This window comes from Ochotona princeps, chromosome 7 (assembly GCF_030435755.1).
Source record: "Ochotona princeps isolate mOchPri1 chromosome 7, mOchPri1.hap1, whole genome shotgun sequence".
Taxonomy (NCBI): Eukaryota; Metazoa; Chordata; class Mammalia; order Lagomorpha; family Ochotonidae; genus Ochotona; species Ochotona princeps.
The window spans coordinates 62,513,281-62,535,502 of NC_080838.1; the positions used below are offsets into that span (position 1 = coordinate 62,513,281).

At 42.9% G+C, this 22,222-nt stretch overlaps 1 protein-coding gene across 3 annotated transcripts in view; it reads left to right on the forward strand.

Annotated features, from left to right (window-relative positions):
- Positions 1 to 22,222, forward strand: part of RASGEF1B (RasGEF domain family member 1B) — a 559,731-nt gene that overhangs the window by 527,879 nt on the left and 9,630 nt on the right. For 2 of the 3 annotated variants that reach the window (XM_058667162.1, XM_058667164.1), the window contains 8 exons: positions 8,027 to 8,209; positions 10,168 to 10,290; positions 10,622 to 10,759; positions 15,925 to 16,140; positions 16,631 to 16,705; positions 17,948 to 18,043; positions 18,160 to 18,262; positions 21,511 to 21,590. In XM_058667162.1, coding sequence (XP_058523145.1) covers positions 8,027 to 8,209; positions 10,168 to 10,290; positions 10,622 to 10,759; positions 15,925 to 16,140; positions 16,631 to 16,705; positions 17,948 to 18,043; positions 18,160 to 18,262; positions 21,511 to 21,590 — 1,014 coding nt within the window. The remainder of the gene's footprint in view (positions 1 to 8,026; positions 8,210 to 10,167; positions 10,291 to 10,621; positions 10,760 to 15,924; positions 16,141 to 16,630; positions 16,706 to 17,947; positions 18,044 to 18,159; positions 18,263 to 21,510; positions 21,591 to 22,222) is intronic. The other variant, XM_058667163.1, reaches the window with a different exon arrangement.

A 22,222-nucleotide genomic window follows, 5' to 3' on the forward strand; every position in this document is an offset into this window, starting at 1 on the left:
CCTCTGTTTTTCTACACCCACCCCAGCTGTTACTGCTGGAGAGCCCTAACTCTCACAAGCAAAGGAAGGGGGTGCCATCTACCGTTCATGTTAGGAACTGCATGAAAGTTGCAGGTGACAACCTGGACTATTCCCACAGAATATATGTAGCCTTATCTCTTAGGAGAGTTTTACAGGACCCTCCTGGTCCATTTAGATTTGTCACATGCTGAAACGTCATTTATGTTTTGTTAAGCTTTGAACAATGTCCGCAAGTCAAAAGATAACAGATCTTAGGGTTATTTTTCTTCCTGGGAAACCAAGGGTGGGAACCGTTCGAGTCAGAGTTCCCCTTCCCCATCACCAACTAGGAACTAGTGAGTGGCCCTGGGGTCAAAGCAGGCAACAAGCAAGTTCCTGTCTTTGTAGGGTTGTTGATAGTCCATATCCGGAAGAATTAATAGCACATTTCACTGCAAAGAGAAATAGAATTCTGTCCCCCAAAAACTACTGAGCTCCCTCTCTTCATTGTGACATCTGCTAAGCCTCTGGGACAGAGTTCCAAGGAATTTGTCTCCTGTTTTCTTACTTTCTGTTCACATGCCAAAGAAGTGAGTCGATCCTGGGTTGTCTTGCCGGAGTGGTTTTCCTCTGCACACAATGCGTCTTTTTTCCAGGAGGGTAGCAGCCGTGTAGTGCTGCACCGTCCAGAGGAGCTCTTAGCGATATCAGTTCCAAGGATTTCCCTGTCTGAGTCAAGAAATAAGAAGATAATCCTGCAGATACTCTCAAGCCCAGAATAAGCGATGTTTTTAGATAGTGTCAGAAGCTTGACTTTGGCCTTTGAACTTGACTCAAATCCGTAGTTAGATAAATCCTAGAAGCAGTGCCAGAGGCAGCTTGCAAGTCGTTGACATCTCTGCCACTTGCAAGGAAATGAGAAAGAAACCCATTGTCGCAGACTCATCTCAGCAAGGTGCAAGGTTCCTTTGGAGTCCAGACGGGAATTGAGCACCCAGCAGTTCCAAGACATTAAATGCCTTCCCACTTAAGCAACTTACACTCAGAGTTCAGCTGAGATAGATAGACGTCTTTCCTGCCCTCCCAAGTTTCTTTTTCATTTGTCCTTCTACGTTGAGACACAAGCCCAGCATCTCAATAGAAATTAAAATACTGTGGCAACATAAAGGCATTGAGCTTATTAAATAATTCAGGAAAGCACTGTGGATTTTTTTAAATAGCTTTTTTTATTAACTCCCACATGTTTTCTCATTCTCTAAAATGTAAAGGAAATGCTGACCTGTCATTGTGGTAGAAATTTACAGAGCACCAATAACAGACGTTGAGAGATAGCTTTTTGCTGAGTTTCCATCTTTTCCTCGACCTCTTTCCCAGTTTGAGTTGTTCCCTGAAACCACCTCATCCGAGTGCCTCTGCTGCGTCATATATAACTGTGCTTGAATGCAGCTGCTAACTCGAGCACAGCCTGCTGTTTAGAAGGGGGCAGCTTTTCATCGGGTTCTGTTGTTGGTTTGCAGCCACTAGGCATGCCTTTCAAGTCCACTCATCCCAGAATCACCCAGAACTGGCTTGCTGGTTGCTGGATCCGTGTCAGCCTGAACTTTGTCAAGAGCCTTGGACAAACAAGATGCATCTTTGTCACCGAATAGCTATCCCTGTAAGATGTCTTGTCTGTCAAAGAACATTGCAGCTTACCGAGTCTTAGATGTCAAGAAAGAATAGTCCTTCAGTATGCTTGCACTTCCTACAGAATTGTTATCTGAGAGAATTTGGGCTGTACCCCAGTTTTGCTGACTCAGCTTTCCTGGAGCGCGCCCCCCCCCCTTTTTTTCTTTCGCATTGCCTTCATGTGTTTCCTCCTGCCCCAAGTGCTACCCCAAAGTCAACTGCAATAGCTTCGCTCAAACCAAAAGAATTGATATACTCTTAGTCTCTTTAACTGAGCTTGCACGTACTGGAGAACATAGGTATTTCTTGATTTCTAAGAAACCTGAAAGTGCTGGAAGAGTGTTGCCTTCAGAGCCACCAGGTGCTCCTTTGGGGCCGGAGGGAACTAAGTAGCCAGGCTCTGTGCAGGCCCATACATTGGCTTATTCTGGACCTGTAAACTTTGCTTTATGATTCTGGGTGGAAGGCTATGGGAAAAGTTTGTGATTCCCCGAAAAAAGTTACAAACCATTGAGTGAGAGTAGAATACATTTCGAGTTGCAAGGGACTGGCTGACAAGTAGGACTGTTTTGAAAAGTGAGCATCTCTCCCAGGATTCGCTGGATGATTTCAATAAAGCTAGCGGATTTTCCATGTCATTTATGGATTTCTATACTACCCCTCCCCTTGAGGAAATGGCTACTTTGAAATTTGACTTAACTAAGCACAGAATTTGACTTGCTGCTGTCACATGCTGCTTTTGCAGAGTCAGCGTTTTCCTAAACAAGATTGTTGGGCAGCAGGTCCCTGTTGATAAGTGTATTGGACTGGGCAGCATTTGGGCCACAGAAGGATGGTATACAGGGGAGTTGGGCAGCAGGTCCCTGTTGATAAGTGTATTGGACTGGGCAGCATTTGGGCCACAGAAGGGTGGTGTTCAGGGGAGTTGGGCAGCAGGTCCCTGTTGATAAGTGTATTGGACTGGGCAGCATTTGGGCCACAGAAGGATGGTGTACAGGGGAGTTGGGCAGCAGGTCCCTGTTGATAAGTGTATTGGACTGGGCAGCATTTGGGCCGCAGAAGGATGGTGTACAGGGGAGAGAGAGGTTTTGTGATGACGCTGAGAAGAACAGAAGAGGAAATTGAGAGATTACAGGACCTGGAAAGAACACGTTGATTGGGAAAGCTTGAAGGAGAAGGTTTGTTGCAGATAAGGAAGGCTTCAGAATGATAGTGAGATTCAAAACAGAAAGAATGCATGCTATAGGTTAGAACTGACCTCACATTTGGCTTTTCTTAATAAAGGAATTATCAGCAAGTGGGCTTGACAGTGCCAGCAATAACTACTGTTGTGCATTCTCATGTCCATAGTTTGGGTTTGAATTCTTTTAGATTCCTTCTTTTTATTAGAGAGGCAGGGTTACAGAGAGAGAAGGAGAGACAGAGAGGGATCTTCTGTCTGCTTTTTTTTTTTTTTTTTTTCATTTCTCAGATGGCCACAACAGCCAGAGCTGAGCCTATCCAAAGCTAGGAGCTAAGAGCTTCTTCCTGGTTTTCCCTGTGGGTGCAGGGGCCCAAGGACTTGGGACCATCTTCCACTGCTTCCCCAGGCTCATTAGCAGGGAGCTGGATTGGAAGTCCAACAGCCGGGACTGAAACCAGCAGCGCTGTGGGCAGTGGCTTAATCCCCTAAACCAAAGCACTGATTCCTGATTTTTTTAAAAAAAACAAGAACTAGGCCAATGCTTTATTTTCCTGGGCCACGCGTTTCATTTCCAGAACTGTTGCAGGTAGAGTTGAAGACCTGGGTATTAGCTTGGAGTAATTCTGGACAGGCAGAAGCCCTTGATGTGGGTCGCAAGACGGGAAGTGCTTGAGAGAAGACAAACCCCTGTGTTGCCCTTCTTCTGACGTTGAACACAACAGTTCACACACAGTGCTTTCTGTCCTGTTCTGCTCACTTCTTGTGTTTCCCATAGCCTCCATTACACAGGCTGCGCAGCCTACAGGAAAGGCCCAGGCTGGGCCCCCTGGCCAAAGATTGACCAGCTGGTCACTGTGACTCATGCTTTTTTGTCTGTTTTTTTCTTGGTCACTTTTTTTCATGAATTTTTTCATTATTAGGTGTCTACAAAATGTTTACAAGAAAGTGTTACTGTGAGTTGGCTCAATCTATGATTGTATCTGGCAGATGATGCTCTGTTCTTTCCTATATTTTTTAAATTTTGACTTTCTTTGAAGGACCTAATAAAGTCTCTGCAATTTTGTCTCCATAAGACTATGCTTGGATAACCAAGATCCGTGATTCTAAAACTGCGATTGACAATATGCCTTTAATGAGAGTAACTAATGCCGTTAATGTGTCATTAGAGCCAAGATTGACGGAGAACAAGTAAGACATAGAAATTACCCTAATAAACTGTAAGATTGAAGGCACATCGAGAGGTTTTTGGTTTTATGGTTAAATGTTAGAAGTTCAAAGAAGACCATTTGCAATCTACCATGCCGTGGTGCAATAAACTTTGAACCTCTACTTGAGACTCTACCCTAACTGTCCCCTCCATGATGGGTCACCTCAAACCAGTTACAGCTTTTCTGAATCTCAGCTTCTTATGTAGTTAAAGAAGTCTGCGGATACCTGCCACCTGCGTGGTGGTAGAATTCAGAAAGGCATGGCAGTCAGGAAGCCCATACACATATATGAAGCAGTGACATTTTTCAGAGCATGCCATGGTGTGGGTCTGAGGAGAACAGTTTAAGGGAGAATTAAGAGAAGTAAAGGTTTGAAATGGACAGACCTTTTCTGTCACGTGGGACCCACCAGTGAGAATGTACAGCTGAGAAAAGGAGGAATTAAGGACTGGTGACGCTGTCTTAAGTACATGGAGACATACAAAAATATGATACAAAAATGGCCTATAAAGAAGGCAGGGAAGTCTTCTAGGGCACTGGTCTCCCCCACTTGGTGGGTTATTGCTGTGTGCAACTTCAACAGTCCCGGTACTTCCTGGAAAGTGAAACCAATGGGTCAGTAACACAGCTTTGTGCTAATTACATGACAGAGGGTGGCCTGTGACATCCTCGTGTCTACCAATGAATTGTTCAGGTGAAATAAGCTTTAACCCTAATTAATTTACCTTGGCTTGGTGTCCAGGGCTATTTTGCAGTAGTTTCTTCTGTGTCTGGTTGGAGAGATTTGTCTAAGTTGATTGTTGGTAGCTGTTCAAAGAAATCTTATGAGTGGTGGATTTCCAAAGAATGCCAAAGATTCTTTCCATTGCTCTACTAGTAATATTCTAAGGAGAATTTTGCTATCAGAAAAATAGGTGGTTTGTTGTAGTTTAGGATTTTGGAAGGGTGAGCATGATTGAAAATGAGATGGAAAACGTGTTGGTGCGTGGAGGTAGCTTTCTGAAAACTTCACAGCTATGAAGTCTCAGGACTAGGAGTTCATCAAGTGTGAATGTTTAGCTAAATCCATGCCCTGGTCCACTCTGTAAGTGTAAATTAAGAAACAAGTGTCTGGTGGCTTATGATGCCTTGAAGACTGTGACCATGTTGTGGCTGAGTGCTTCCTGCTAACCAACCTGAAGCCGCGGAGCTGGAAGAATCAGGTTCACTCCATTTGGAGTGCTGCAGGGGGCACGGCTGTGCCCGGCTAGTTTGGTCACCTCAGTTCACCTCCATGAGTCTCCACTTGCTCATTTACACCAAGAAGAGTTTGAGCCACACTGTGAGGGCCCAGAGGTTGTGGTGTCCTCCCTGGCAGCCTTGTGGTCATTGCCACTCTGTGAGGAAAGCTCCCCAATCCCTCCCACTCATCCAGGGACCTCCAGGCAACCAGTGATAATTGATTGCAGTTGGAAAGTGGAATGAAACCTACTTTCTAAAGCCTGTGGCCCTCTGAATGCTTTTCAGTTTCTCAAATTTTCTGGAGTTCCTAAGCGCTGGCCAACCTCTGCAAGCCCTTCATTCAAGTGGTTTCAGTAACAATGAGTGAGATATCGAGGAAAAGTCATGGTTCTTGGCAGAAATCTGAACTGCAAGAACAGAGTGAGAGTTCTGATTCTCATCTGGGCATCAAGGCCACTGGGTAGCTTGACTAATCTTTGACTTCTTCAGACCAGAGGCAACCACAGTTAGATAATTACCTGAGGTGGTCGGACATAACATTTATGCACTTCTTACTTCCGCTCCCGGCCTGTCAATTTGAGGACATTCTGATTTCACAGGCAAGGGGAGCTTGGTTCTTCACTACCAAGGACAGCTCGCATACAGCTATTGTGTTGCAGAGGCATTGTACTCATAGTAAGCTGATCATTTATTTACTGCAGACTACAATTTAAAATTGAGTTATTTGTTTAACCACAGTTCCCGTGTAGGAGCTCTTCCTACCTAAGGGAGTACGAGTGACACATGCATTAAACCTTTCAGCCCCCTGATTCTAGTCCCTTGGCTGTCTTGACCATCTCCTGCACAAGCTAAAGGCCTGGGACCATGACCCTGGTACTGAAACTCCTCCTGAACTGAGTGGTTTTCAGTAGCCTCTTTTCTTCCTGTTAGTGCTCAGTGTTTGCTGGTTCCCTTCCAGCTCACAATTGGCACTGATGTGTGGCTAGGACAAAATACCCAGAGCTGGACAGAGTTGTGTTTCTTCTTCTTCTTGACTCCCCTGTGCCCCGCCGCAAAAAAAAAAAATATATATATATATATACATATATATATATATATATATGTATATATATATATGTATATATACACACACATATACACCTACTAGATGGGCTTCCTTCTTGATGTCTTCACCTAACACTACCCCCCGACAAGGCTCTTATGGGAGGGTGCTTTGTGCCCACCACAAGCTCTAAGAGAACAGATGCATGGGGATTGATGGGTGTGACTTAATCTGACTCCACTTCCAACCCCCTTTGGATGGGAATAATTTTTGTGCGTACTCTAAAGAAGAATTAGCCCAGGGTGTGGCCTCCTGACACTTCCACGTTCTCCCCCATGGGTCCCAGGCCTGCAGTTTGGCTTCCCTATTGTTTGCCTTCTGAAACCCTTTGTCCTGGCTGCTCTTGAATGCCTTCATTGTCCAGGCATGCTGCCAGAACTCAGGAGTCTATTCTCAGGGGCCTGGTGCTGGGTCTCTAGGAATCCAGGAATGACTGAATAGCCTGTGGCTTTTACTGAGTGCCTGGTGACAATTACAGCATCTGAACTGCAAAGCCCAGGTCTGGAGAGGAGTCACGTATCTCTGGACTGTCACAGGGCTCCTTGTTCCTCAGCAGGTGCCATCACAGCCTGTATGTTGACTGAGAACTGATCCCACCCTCAACACAAAGCAGTGAAAATCCACATGTCTGATCTTCCAGGGCAAATTAGGAGCTCCCCTTGAAAAATCCTAAGGCTTGCAAACACAAGAGGGAGCTTCAAAAAGTTCATGAAAAATGGAATTAGAAGATCATGTATTTTGGTTCCAAGAAGTTTAAACTCCATATGGTCAGGTCATAATGTGTGTTCTCCATGAGATTTTGAAGTTCCCTCTTACACATATAAATAAACTCATGCGTGCATAGTGTCAGTCTTAAGTTCAGGCCCCATTTGAAAGTTTGTTTTTCCAGCTTCAGTTTTGTTTGTTCCCATGTTTATGCAGTGTTGGTCACACACCTCTTTCAGTATTTTGTGCTTCCACCCAATCAAATTGGAAGACTTCCTCATTTCATTTCAGGGGAACATTCCACTTAGAAGGCCTTAACAATCCAATCACAGTTGTCTGTCACCCCTCATAGGCAAACATGAAAGAATGATGTCCCAATATGGCAACCAGAGACTTAAATCGAAGTACAAGTTGGGTTAAGAATTTATGTTCCTTGTCCAAGATTGATTAATGCTCAGGCATGTATGTACCCGTTGTCTTCAAACAGAAATATAGTTCTTGATGTACCCTTCTTCTGTGTCAGAGTTTAATTTTCCAAAAGATTTTTATTCATTTGTTTAAAGGAAGAGTTGCACATAGGAAGACTGAAAGAGATTGATTTCTAATTTTCTAGTAGCCACAACAGCCAGCCGGAAGCTAAGAACCTGGAGCTCCGTCCAGGTCTCCCATGGGGTGCAGGGGCCTAAACACTTGGGCCATCTTGCTGCTGCTCTTCCAGGTGCATCAGCAAGCAGGGAGCTGGACCGGAAGTGAAGCATTCAGGACTCAAACTGGCACGCCTGGGATGCTCATGTCTCATCTGTGTCTTAACCGGCTCTGCCACAGCCCAACCCTGCATCTCCTAAAATTTGGTGGTTTCCTCCTTCCTCTTAGTGCCTGTCAAAGTTGGCTTTTACTTCCCCACCGCATACTGTTGATGCCATGATTTCTTGTTTTTAGGAAAGCATGCCTCAGACGCCTCCCTTCTCAGCAATGTTTGACAGCAGTGGCTACAACCGAAACCTGTACCAGTCTTCAGAGGACAGCTGTGGAGGGCTGTACTACCATGACAACAACCTGCTGTCGGGTTCCCTGGAGGCCCTTATCCAGCACTTGGTACCCAACGTGGATTATTATCCCGACGTAGGTATCCCCTTTCCTCTGGAACACATCGTCCGTGTCGAGTACAAGTTCCAAGATGCTGCAGAATATAGAATCAGATCTTGGTGTTGTCGACTGTGTGTCAGTTTCCTTTCAGGGTCATGGGTAGTGCAGTACCATCCACACAAAGTCTCAATAGGCTTTCCTCATGCATACACATTGGTCCTTAAATAGAAATGCCAGAGAACATTGGATGCACCCAGAATATGTTATGCCCCTTTTGTTTCCAAAAGCCATCACTGCACTGAGAAAAGTAAATGTAATCAGGGAAAGCAGATAGAAGAGAGGGCAGGATTTATGCTCGGGAGGCAGTTCTTTTTGGATTGGACATCAGCTGTCATGTTGATTTTTGTGTCACCATGATGACCTATCTTCATAGAGACAATACTTTCTGATTTTGAATATTCCTTTTGATGCTTACTCAGTCGTTACAATACTACCAAGAAGGTAGAGAGGAGAAAACTAAAATTGAGAATGTTGAATATTCACATGATCTCCCCAGACCCAGCATCAGTGATCACACCCAAGGACACTTTCTAGGGCAAATGGTGTGTCCCACCCCCTCCCACCACTTTCTCTTACACTGCAGCTGCCCCAGTGGCATCAAGTGTAATAGCATAAGATTAATTAAGCAGCTGCATTCCTTGATTTTTATACATATAATAATAACCTCAGTGTGCAGAGGGTGGCTTGTGCCTGCCACACTCATTCACCATAATGTCACCTCCTGAGTTAGTGCCCTGCGTGAGATTTGTTCCATTGGGTTTTCAAATATGTTGCCACACAGAGAAAACTTGTAATCAAATATAAAAAGGATTCCTTGTTCAGCCCTGTGAAGTGTTTATGAGCTCCCAGAGACGCCTAGGAGGCTGGGGAGAAGCCCTGGAATTTCTCTTTTTTGCTGGGAGTCTGAAACTATTCTAACAGAGGGGGCAGCTTTATCACTGGCATCTTGGGAGACAATGTGGCTAAAGAAAAACAGTGTTACAGCGTGCCTTAGCACACTGAGTAGTCCTTGGGCAAATGAATAGGCTATTAGACATGTTGCCTTCCAGTGTTTTGATACACACACGTCAGTGTGTCTCATGGACATACTTGGGATTCTTGTGCTGCATATAGATAGGCTGTGTGGCTTTTATTTGTTATTGTTTTTTGGTGCAATTTTATTTGTTTTGGTTTCAATTCACAATGTTGCAACACAACCATATTCAATATGGGTGATGTAGTTCAGTTAGTTTTCTCTCTTGAGCATAAAGTTTATCCTTTTTTTAAAGATATTTTAAGATTTTTAAAATATATATATATATTTATTTATTTGAAAGGAAGAAAGAGAGAGAGAGAGAGAGAGAGAGAGAGAGAGAGATTGACTTTTCATCCACTGTTTCACTCTCCAAATGGCTGCCACAGTTGGAGCTGGGCTAGTCCAAAGCCAGGAGCTTCCTCTGGGTTTTCTGTGTGGGTGATAGCAACCCAAATACTTGAACCCCCTCCCACTGCTCTCCCAGGTGCACTGGCAGGGGGCTGGATCAAAAGTGGAGCAGCCAAGACTCGAACTAGTGTCCTTGTGGGATGCGCACACCACAAGGGATGACTTGCTACTATACACCTTAGTGTGACTTAGTGGAGTCATGCCTGTGTCCTGATATGCAGGTCCCCATAAGGTGGGTGTGGAAATGGGCTCAGAATAATTCTAGGAGGCCAGCTTGTGATGTAGTTCTGTTATTTTTAGTAAGCTTTAAGGAAAAAGAAATGTCAGAGGCTAAAGGAGATACACCTGCTATGCTATTGTGCATTCCTTTTGAAACCGGTAAGCATTCCTTTTGAAACTACAAATGTTAATGTTGCTCAAGAGGAATTACAGAAGTGATATATAACATAGGTAAGAAAAATGCTCCTTCCAGAAAGATTGTAACCATGTTGACATGTTTCTCCTGCTGCAGAGAACATACATCTTTACCTTCCTGCTCAGTTCTCGGCTGTTTATGCATCCCTATGAGCTCATGGCCAAAGTGTGCCACTTATGTGTGGAGCATCAGAGACTAAGTGATCCTGAGAGTGATAAGGTAAGGATGCATGTTGACCTTTACATTAAAATAATAATAATAAATCAGGTATGCTCACTGTACGGCATGGATTTCGGGAAACTGATTTTCTCAAATAACGCTAGCATGTTCCCAGGCTGAGGTGCACACACAGCCTCGGGGTAAACCAAGGGAATGAGAGTGATATGTAGAGAAAATAGTCTCAGTGGACTCACGGGAAGACCCTGGGATCCCAGAAGTGCAGTTTACCCTGTCGTTATTTATTTGATGTAGTCCACTGTGATGCAAACCACTAAATTCAGTTTGCCTTTTCTTCCCCTCTCCCATCTCTAACCCTCCATCCCCACCTCAGAGCCAGATAAGAAAAATTGCACCTAAAATTCTCCAGCTTTTGACAGAGTGGACAGAAACATTTCCTTATGATTTCCGAGATGAAAGAATGATGAGAAACTTAAAAGATCTGGCTCACCGAATAGCCAGTGGCGAAGAGGTGGGTAACCTGAGTTGTGGCACAGCCGTTGGCGTTCCTGGGCACAGAGTTGGTGGGGAGTGGTGCAGAGATATGGACCAGGCTCTCGTTGGCTTGCCTTCTGTTAGACCTTCGGGCAAGGTCTATAGCATGCATATAGTTCTGTTGGGTATGCCATGTGGACGTGATCATACCGTTCCACCTCAGAGGGAGGTGACTAATTTGGGGGTTCTGTTCATATCGATTCATGCACAGGATTCATGTTGTAAGTAGGCTTTGATTTCACTTGGTCTTTATTCCTTCCAAAAAAGTTTAACATATCTAGTTAGAGAATACATTGCATGTTGTTAGATATAAGCACTGAGATATAAAATAAATAACATAATAGTATATTAATAGGTAATAAGTATGCTGATAACTCGCAAGTAGAAATAGATTCCTAAATAAGTATTGTGAATTACATTAAAATTTTTCCCCTCATATACATAATCTAATACAAAATATGTAAAAAATGGAATGGACCTTGAAAAGGGGATGCAAGCATATGATGTTGACAACATGTGGAGCAGCTTCTGTGGCTTAAGCTCAAGGTAAAAGGGAAATAGAGTTGTTTATAATCATTTTACTCCCAGAAGAGAGAAACATTCATTCTTTAAGGCATTAATGAAGCTGGTAAAAATGGTCTTCGGGGCCCTTGTTTAAGGGGCGTAGATGGGATTTTCTCCCTTGGCAGCAGGAGCTGTGGATCAGAGCTGAGATCCTAGATCCGTGTGCAAATGACCCAGGGTAACTCCTGGGGCAGAGGGAGAAGACGGAGACATGATTTCAGTCTGCAGGTGTCTGGAAGTGGGCTCAAGGACCTAGAGTAGGTGGAGGTGGAAAGACAATCTCTTCGATCATCTTCCGTGAGTCTCCCTCCCTTCAGCTGAGCCTTTGATAAGAGCTGACGAGCTGCAACCGATTCAAGCTTACCCTCTTTGAAGCAGGCCTGGAGGGCCTGTCTTCTGTGTTGAGGCATGTTATATGAGGCTGACTTTGTGGAGTTTGCTGCTGAGCTTCAGGGAGCAAGTTTCACAGACAGGGATAAGATGTTTTCCTGCAGGAAAGGGTAGGCAAAGCCCTTGGCAGCTGCGGTGATGTCTCACTTTATTTGTCTTAAAATGCATTTTCTCATCAGGAATAACCTCCCTTGAGAATTCACTCTATCAGTGCTGTGCTGGAAAGATAACAAGACGCCCTATCCATTCCCATTTTTTAAAGTACACTTTAATACCATTTCTAAAACTTAACAAAATAGGAAATACTATCCAGTATTCAGCAGCGGGGCCCATACTTGATAGCTGGTTGCTGTGAGTGTGCTTTGGCAAGTCCTGCAGATGGCCCACTCCTTCCTCATCAAGTCAGAGTTAACTGCTCTACGTAAATATCCTCCTAGGCTCCATGCTTTTTAGATGGGTTCTTGGCTTGAGGGGCTCCTTGTCTGTCATTTACTTAAGTGCCCCTCCTCAGAGAGACTCCCACCCCACCCCAATTCGAATTACACCCTCCTTCCATTCTGTCCTCACCCCCATCCCTTCAGAGTACTCTGTGACCAGTAATGACTTACTTTTTTATTGCTTGTTTTCTAGAGTCCATGCTGTGCCCCCTTGGCTTACTCCAGCACCCTTACTGCTAGCTGACAGCCTGCCATTTAATAGGCTCTCTGTAGTGTTTGGATGAATGAGTGAATGCTTAAGTGAAAAAATAAATCATTTACTAGGTTAGGAAAACAATGTTTGTCTCCATTAGAATGAACCTGGGCTTCAGCTATAACTTGTGTGACTTGTTGCTTCCTGCCCCTGACTTTATAGATATATTCATATATATTTTTAAATGTATATGTATGACTTTGGCACCCACTGAGTCCAGGTGTGCCCTCGATATAATTTAGTTCAGTTTCTTCTGGATCTGTTAGGACGGTTCCACATAAATTGGCTTGATATGTTTCCCCCCTGGGGATTTGCCCAAAATGAAGAGGTTTATTAGGACTTGCCTGCAAGAAACATGAAATGAAACTAATGATTGAATTACATGACAAATCACTGTAGTGGGTAGAATGCAATTTTCTCTTCCTTAAGGAGTTGGTCTTTATAATAAGAACTTCTATCCTTATTTGCCAGGTAATTACCATCGCTGGCATTTGAAGTTGTAAAAAAGAAGAAGTGCGTATTTAGCAATCTATGACTCAGGGAGGAAGCATGCCTAACAACATAAAGCTTGATTTCTGAAATGAAATCAAATGATGGCAGAACACTTTTTAAGGTGGTCACCTACATTCTCTCTCTCCTATGTCTATAGGCACATTGTTGTTTGAATAAATTTTTTTTCCCCTAAGGTACACATTTTTTTCCCTTCTATGGAAAGACTTTGAAACATTTGTGGAAAAAACGCAGTTAAAAGTTGGGTTTATTTGGGGCAGAAGACTTTGAAATCCATGCATACTTTTTCCATAATACACATTTTTCCATGAGCTTTTAAAAGACTTTTTGTATGCAAGGATTTCAAAATGTTTTGCACCAATGTAAACTCATCTTTTAATTTCATTTTTCCATGAATGTTTTGCTGCTGCTGCTGCTGCTTTTTTTCTCTCTGGATTATGATTCCACTGCTGCTTCCTTTAAAAACTTAAGGATAGAATAAAATCATTCCACTAGAAATGGTAGGAGAGCATTGGTGTTTGCATACAGCTGTGTAACAGAATCAGTTGAAGAACACGGACAGTATGTTCCTCTCAGCCAAATCCAGGGGTCTCTGTGGTTGGGACTCAGGCTGCAAGCTGTCCGCTTATAGCTGTGTCTTGTGTTCTGTGCTTCCCAGGGGTGTGCTGGGTGGCGACCTGAAAGGATGTTGTCATTGTCTGGCTAAAGTAGTTTCAACAGGAACCAGAGAAGGAGATGGGGGAAAGATGGGTGATTCAGGAATGAGGACATGCTCACGAGACATCGAATATCAGGGCTATTTTGAATTGAGCTGTGGTGGTATTTCTGAGCGCAGAGAACTTTTTCTTCATATATTTTACACATGTCATCTATGGGTATGATTTACGGTATATGTGTGTGTGTTTCCTTGACATTCGTCATCTTGGCTTTTCACATAGGGAGATGTCACAGGGAACTTTCCTTGTCAACACAGACAGCTGTAACCTTTTACCTGATAATAGTAGACCAATGTGGGATGGTGGCTTTTCTTCCTAGAAGCTGTTGTTAGAAGTAAGCAAGTACATAAAAAATAATAATAATTTGAGAGAGAGGGTGGAAGAGAGAGAGTGGAAGAGAGAGAGAGAGTGTGTGTGAGAGAGAGAGAGAAAGAGGAAGCTCCCTAAATTGGGAACACAGATCAAGTATTTCATGTATGTAGCAAGGATATAACTACTGACTGCTAGAATCTGCACTGGCATAAAGTTGGAGTCAGGAGCCAAAGCCAGCACAGTTTTTATCATTCACCTTTTCATGAACTTTATGAAGTACCCTTGTACTTCCAAGAGAGCCTGAGTCACACATTGGGAAATATTTGCACACTTTTTAGGAGTCGTGTCTGAATCTCACTCAGGCATTTTTATGACGCTGGGGACAGAGTCTGCAGGAAGCATTTGAAAATAGATCTCCACATTGTTAAATTAGACAGGGTGGGGCAACAGGGAAGAGGGGGAAGCAGGTGGCCTCAATTCCATCTTGAATAGCTTAGAATTCCACCTCAAGAGCTAGTTTCCTTGTCAGACACACCACAAAATAGACTGCATCAACTAGATTATAGCCATAATGCTGCCTGGAAGGCAGCTTGCCTCCTGAAGTTTGATTTTTTAAAATGCGTAAATACTTCTTCGTGATTTGTAAGGTTACCTGAACTATAGGGGAAAAAATCAAGGTATCAAGGTTCTCTATGGGATGAAATATGTAAGTGGAAAAACAATGAGGAAAACAAGACTGTGTGCCTTTATATCTTTGTGAAAGAATTAGCCATTTCCAGCTGTGTCACAATATTCCTCATATACAAACACTTCTTTATTTAGGAACTGCCTCTGCCATATATATATATATAGCTATATATATATATGAAACGATATATATATATATGGAACGTACACTTGTTCAGTGTGGGACACCTAATTTTTGGATAATTCTTTTCAGTAAGCGATAGGGTAGAACCTTTGAGAATGCAGGGAAGTATACGTATCGGCCTTTTCCACCTGTGGATTCACTGGGACTGCCCTTCCTTGGAGCTGTTCTCTTAAGGGTCTTTGAGCATTGACTGAGCCCTTGCACCTTCTTGGATGCAGGCGGCATTGGCCTAGGCTCATCGTTGCGGTTTGGCAGTTTGGGGCCTGAAGGGGAGATCTTAAAGAACCCTGTCACTTTCAGTTGCTGTAACCTGGAGATTGATTGTGAGGTTATTTCTTTGGCTTCAGAGTTTTGAATGTCAAGAGGTTGATACTTACCTATCATATATACACTGCCCTTTAAATCAGTTTCTCTAAGTGTATGGCTGTAGCACACACTTGGTGAACAAGGTGGTACGTGGGGCTAACGTTGTGGGGAGAGTATGGTTGTGAACTTTAGAACTGACTGGTGGATGCCAAAGAAGTGGTCATGAACCAGATGTGGAGGTCAAATAGCAAAAATGAGTGCCCACCGAGCATACATGTGCTGTGTGTGGACATCAGTTAAGTGCTTGGGCAACAAAGGAAAGTAATGGAATATTTCGGCATGACTGTCCATGGTCTAAGACTGAGGGGATTGACCACATGGCACAGAGATCAGAAAGGTAATCCTAAAGCCAACTGGTTAGCTGAGGGTGCTCTGACTTGAGAGAAACTTATGTTGACTCACTGGAAAACAAACAAGTGAGCTTCCATGCCACCAAGAAGCATTGTTACCTACAGCGTTCATTGCACTGAATCTCCTCAGTAACTAATCTGAAATGTCCTGGTACCTGAACTGTACTCTGAATAGCAACCCGAGTAAAGAACTCAACCTTACACACAGCTGAAAATACGCTTGGTGTCTGTAGGTTTTTGAAGCTGCCAGAGCCGACTGAATCCTCCTCTAGGTGCCCTGAACCTGGCTGACTCGTCAGCATTGCTTCCGAGTTTGTATAGGGGTGACGGGAGATGCCCAGAGCAAGGTCGTCATTCTTTGCTTGTTCCCCAGCAGACGTACCGGAAGAACGTGCAGCAGATGATGCAGTGTCTGATCCGCAAGCTTGCCGCGCTCAGCCAGTACGAGGAGGTGCTGGCAAAAATCAGCTCCACGTCCACGGATCGGCTCACCGTCCTCAAGACCAAGCCGCAGTCCATCCAGAGGGATCTCATCAGTGTGTGCAGCGACCCGTACACGCTGGCCCAGCAGCTGACTCACATAGAGCTGGTAGGGCGGCTGTCATCACCCTTGCCCTCTCCAGCCAGGGGTTGGGCGGGCTTTGACAACCAGACAGTGTGTCTGCCAGCACTAGTATGTTAGGACCCATCCGAAGTTTCCAGAAGGGAAATAATCTAGAAGACATCCGAAACCTGCTCTGTTTAGGCATTTGACCATGAGTGCTCCTGATGTTCTGGGAACTCATCTGTAAACAGATATCAAACCAGACTGCAGAGCAGTGAGTGTGTTGCCCTGCCTCCTATTTTGTTTCTTTGGAATTTCCCCATAACTCCTTCAGTCCTGTGGAAAGGTGACCTCACAGAAAACTGCCTCTCTTTAGACCCTGAACAGGATGAAAGTGTTCAGGGTAAAAGGTGTATTTTATAAACTGCTTGAAGGAAAGGCGGGGGGGGTGGCAGTGTCCAAAGCCAATAGTGGGGACCGTCCGTTTCTTCTTTATTTTCTTCAGTATCATTGACCTGCTGGAGTTGCCTTTCAGGAGAGGCTCAATTACATCGGACCAGAAGAATTTGTCCAGGCGTTCGTGCAGAAGGACCCTTTGGACAATGACAAGGTAATCAGTATTCTCTGAAATGAGAGGCTCCTTAGTCTGTAATCCTGGGTGGAACAGAGAGAAATCAAGTCAGAGAGTTGTTTCTCCCATGAGCCAGGTCTGGCTTCATTGTCATTTTGCCTGATCTCATGCCTTCATGATATTCTGTACTAACTTTTCAGCCTTCTTTCTTCCTTAATGGGAAATTTAATTAGCCTTTTACATGGCAAGTAGATGCAGGCATTAGTGCTGATGAAGGTAAGAGATAAAGGCACAATAGATTTAGCAGATTAAGTCAGAAAGAAAATAGAAGAGAATCCCCCGCTCATGACTCAACGATAGCAGGGGAGGGGCAAACAGGAGACACATCCAGCTTGCTAAGCCAGGATCTTCACTGCTTTGTCCCCGGGTTTAAGGTGACTTGCTTGTGCCAGTTTTATTGGCTGAGCAAAGTCCATACATAAAACAGTACTGGTTGTGACTTTAAAATCAATGACCTCAAGTGAGAATATTTCCCTCAAGGAGTTCTAAAAGCACTTTAACTTGTTAGGCAAAGACTGCGTTGCCTGCTGGTGAAAACCATCTCTGGGGTAGCTGCGACAGCTGTTTTCTGGCCTCAGACTAGTGTAATTAACCCCTTTAAAGTTGGCCTTGAACCTCATGATGAGATTAACTTCTTTTGCTTTTGAACGCTGTTACCCAACTGAAGTGTGGCTTGGTGTAAATTTCTACTCACCAATATTAGGAGATAGTTTCTGGGTACATGAAGCTCCAAAATTGTGTCCTGAGACTTAATTAGTTCAGGAATGTGTCCGTCCCCTGTTCTCAACCTTTCCCGTCTGTGCGGTGAGCCCTTAACATTCCCATGTCCTTAACTAGCCGTGATTGTTTTAGAATGCAACAGGAAGCCAGCCTTGGCATTGTGCTTCTGAGGACACATCCCACTCAGAGGATCCAAGTGCTAGGAAGGGAGGAAGAGGAATTTTTATGAGTGTGCAATGTACATTTCTACATCTCAGGTTTCACTGCACTTTCCTGAGAGATTGCAGTGTTCCCAGAAGGATTATCTTCCTCCCCACCTCTCCCAATCCCTTTTTCCGACCTTTCTCCTGTAATCTCTCTCTCTCCATCTCTGTCGCTCTGTCTCATCCTAGAGACATTCCATAACCCCCCAAACAGAATAAAAACCCATATCCAACAAAATGACAGCCTCAATCATTGTTTTTTCCTCCACCTTACCCACTCACATTGCTTTCTCAAAAGAGTTGCTACAGTGAACGGAAGAAAACCCGAAACTTAGAAGCCTATGTGGAATGGTTTAATCGCCTGAGCTACTTGGTTGCCACGGAAATCTGCATGGTAAGGAAATGGATCTTCTCCGTCTCCTAGCTCTCCATCTTGTTTTCCCAGGCTTCCTTTACAGCTGCTGGGTCTGCATGTTAGGTAACTGTCCTCTCGTGTCCTTTTGTGTATAGCCTGTAAAGAAGAAGCACCGAGCAAGGATGATTGAGTATTTCATTGACGTAGCACGGGAGTGTTTCAACATTGGCAACTTTAACTCCTTGATGGCAATCATCTGTGAGTATTTTCTGGATGCTGCATGTCCCCTTCATCTTTTTTATGGGTTCTGTAAATTACGTTCATTTTAGATTTACAAATAGTTGATTTTGCTCACGAAAACTACATGTTTAAATCCTGGGTTCCTTCAGAAGGTACAAAAGCTTTAAATAACCATTTGGTGTAGGAGTGTATATATATAATTCCTCTTAAGTATGCAAGAATTCATTGAATTTTCTAGTTAATTCATCTCCAGATATTCATCTATTAAATTTTGTGAGGGATCTCTATAAAGAGATTTTGGGGGATATTCTACGAAGTATACTCATGAGCCAGTGCAGCAGTGGAGCAGGCTAAATCTGCATCCTGTGACACCAGCATCCCATATGGGCACCAGTTTATGTCCCAGATGCTCCACTTCTGATCCAGCGCTCTGCTTGTGGCCTGGGAGGGCAACAAAGGATGGTTCAAGTCCTTTGGCTCCTGCACCATCTTGGGAGATCCAGGAAGAGGCTCCTGGCTCCTAGTTTTGGATCAGCTCAGATCCTGCCATTGCAGCCATTTTGGAGAGTGAACCAGTGGATGGAAGATCCTCTCTGTCTCCTTCTCTCTGTAAATCTGCCTTTCAAATAAAAAATTGTTTTTTTAAGAAAAATATACTCATATAGCAAGCATTAGAGATAATTCATGATCCAAGACTAAATGATATGATTTTAGCAGCATTGATAAGAGGGGAGCCTAAGAAGCTATACTCTATTTTGATAGTCAATTTTCGTGGGACTTAGCCCTGACACAGCATCTTACATTCAAATACAAACTCGCTGCTTTACATTCAGGGCGATTTCAACACCAGTGTTTCTTTCCATTCATTCTGTGCACAAGAGTTGAGCAGTAACTGTATATTTTTGGATGTCTTACTTCACACCTGTTCTCTTGCCTTTCTTCTCTTTCAATAAAAAGGATGCTAATTCATGCTACACATTGGATTGCCATCCTACACGCTATAGGTGATCAGTAAATAGTTTTATAAACAAGTAGAAACAAGAGTACCACTTTGAAGGTAGACAGTCTACCAGACTTATCACAATAATTTTTATCCTAATAACTGCAAAATTTCACTCTTCCTTTCTCTGTTTTATTTGAATATCGTTTTCTTTTTGTCTCCTTCACAAAAATTCTGGTCAAGCTCCACCTCCTCATTTATCTGAGTCACCCTACATCATATAAATAGAAACTTTGTCTGGATCAGGGGTCTCAACGGGCCCCAGTCTAGGCTACAGAACTTGACTTAATTTTCCATTTACACCACAAAGAGTATGTCAAGTTAAGTCATAGTATGGGAGCCTGTCTCCTAAGTGTATACAGGACTTAATAAGTCAATAAGACAAATAATGATAAAAAAGCAAAACTCTTTTCACAAAAGAAAATACACTAACACTAATGGATAACAAGTGTATGAAACAATGCCCTACATCCTGAGTCATCAGAGAAACAAAAATAACAGTGGAAGTCCCCTCCATTCACTAGAATAGCTGTGAAACATGGGTTATAGGAAGTATTATGGAAACTGTGGAGCAAATGGAATTTCTAGACATTATTGGTGAGGATATAATATGTTGCTGCTGCTTTGGCAAATTATTTGGCATATTCTTGAAAGTTAAACGCGTATATACGACACCCCCATTCCATGCAGCACTATGATTACCCCACAATGGTGCCAGCACATGTCCCCAGAGTTATTGACATAATCATGAATATATAGGCAACTTCGTCATAGTAACTACAAAATGCATTTTCAGAGTCTTTGTATTCAGGGGGGTCTTTAAGAAGTTCATGAAAAATATTAAAAAAACTATGCGTGAGTTTCTAAAAGAAGTGGCAACAAAATAAATATATGCTTTAATTCCATTTTCCACAAAGTTTTATAAGCCTTGCACATTTATCAAAATTGCTCTTTTTGTGTATTTAGTTTCTCTGTGTTTTTCCCCATGTGAAGTTCATCTCTCTTCAACTTCTTTTTTTTTTTGTAGCCTTAAACTCTGAATATTGGTGCTATGAAATTCATACATATTCATATGAGCTTAGTGTGGACTCCTTTTGTCTATGAATAACTACTGTAGTATTTCTCCAAGTAACACTAATGTGGAGAATATCATTAGGAAAGGCAGAATGGTGTATTGAAGTGAGTGTGAATTACAGATTCTTATCCGTTAGAGCTCCACTCTTTGTTGTTTGTTAACTGAGTGACCTTGGGGAAACTTCTTTCCCCTGGAAAGCACCATATCCTTGTAGGAATGTTGATTGAGATAATGTATAATAAACATGGTGGCGTGTTAGACGCTAATTCAAAGCTCCGGAAACTATACCCTTTCACCAAAGCTGGCCCACCACGGGATGGTTTCTTTATGGTCAATAAGCTAAGAATAGTTTCTATTTTTAGATGTTTGGAAAAATCAAAGGAAGAATAAGCATGTGAAAACAATGTAAATTCAAATTCAGTGTCTATATTTAAAGTTTTATTGGAACATAGCCATATTTCTTTGTTTATGTAGTTGACTAAGGTTGTGTCTGCATACTGACACAGTCCCTGTGGCTGCTGTTCCTAAAATGGTTACGATCTTTCCCTTGGCAAAAAAAAAAAAATATATATATATATATATGTGTGTGTGTGTGTGTATACATATACATATATAATAAAAAGCTCATCCACGCACTTCCTTCTCAATGGTATCAGGCTGTTATTAGGTTTAAGGAGATTTTGTATAAAATAAATAAAAATTATCAACTGATAAGTAACTAATAATTTGCAGGATTTTGTATAAAGATTTATTTGTTTTTATTTGAACGTTAAGAGTTGCATAATGAAAGAGGGGGAGACAGAGATCTTCCATCTGGTTGGTTCACTTCTCAAATGGCCATAATGGCCAGAATTGTGCTAGTCTGTCATCAGGAGTCAGGAGCTTCTTCAAGGTCTCCCAAATGGGTGCAGGGGCCCAAGGGCTTCGGCAATCCTCTGCTGCTTTCCCAGGCATTACCAGTGAGCCGAATCAAAAGTGAAGAAGCCAGGACTCGAAATGGTGCCCAGATGGGCTGCTGATGCCACAAGCAGAGGGTTATCTTGACTCACTACTACGCCATTCCCAATGCAAGATTTTTGTTTGTGTGCTAATGATGAAACCATTTTTAAGAGTGTAAGCCAGAATGATTTTTCTTATCTCTCTATTTTGATGTTCTTTCTCCCCACCGCTGCCTCTGCTTTAAATGGGAAGCTGGAATGAACATGAGCCCAGTCTCTCGACTAAAAAAAACCTGGGCCAAAGTGAAGACAGCCAAGTTTGACATTCTTGAGGTATGTGACATTGATTTCCACCTGGAAAGTGGCATTCCTCTATTTCATCGTTCTCCATCAGCTAGTATTCACAGAAGACAAAGGCATTATAGACCCAGGGAAAAGAAAGAGGGTAACATTGAAGGAGAAGAAAATAAATCAGGTGGTGGACCAGTCCTATTGTAAGCAGAGAGGTCCATTCAGGGACGAATCGATGGGAGAAGCGGTGATCCATTAGTCCTATCACGTTGAATATCAGAATGGAATTTGTATTCAGAACAATGGAGAGTTTGCCTGCAAACCTCTTTTATTGACAGTCACTGTCATTCCCACAGAAATATTCATTCACCAGCCTTTCAGCACATTAACCTATGAAAAGGCTTTCCTCTCTATGTCTGAAGGAAGTAAGGGTTGTACAAGGACATGCGTGCTTGTATCCTATGCATTTGTTGGTTCTCTGAATCTACTATCTTTGGAAGTAATCAGAAAGCATCCTTTGCCTAGTTTTTTTCCCCAAATTGGGAATTATCATTAGATATATTAATGATACCATATATGCATACATGTAAAAATTCATAAATTTGTTTCCCTCATTGAATGGTATACTTCAATATTTGTCAATGAATTTTTACCAAATCCAAACAACTTTGTTC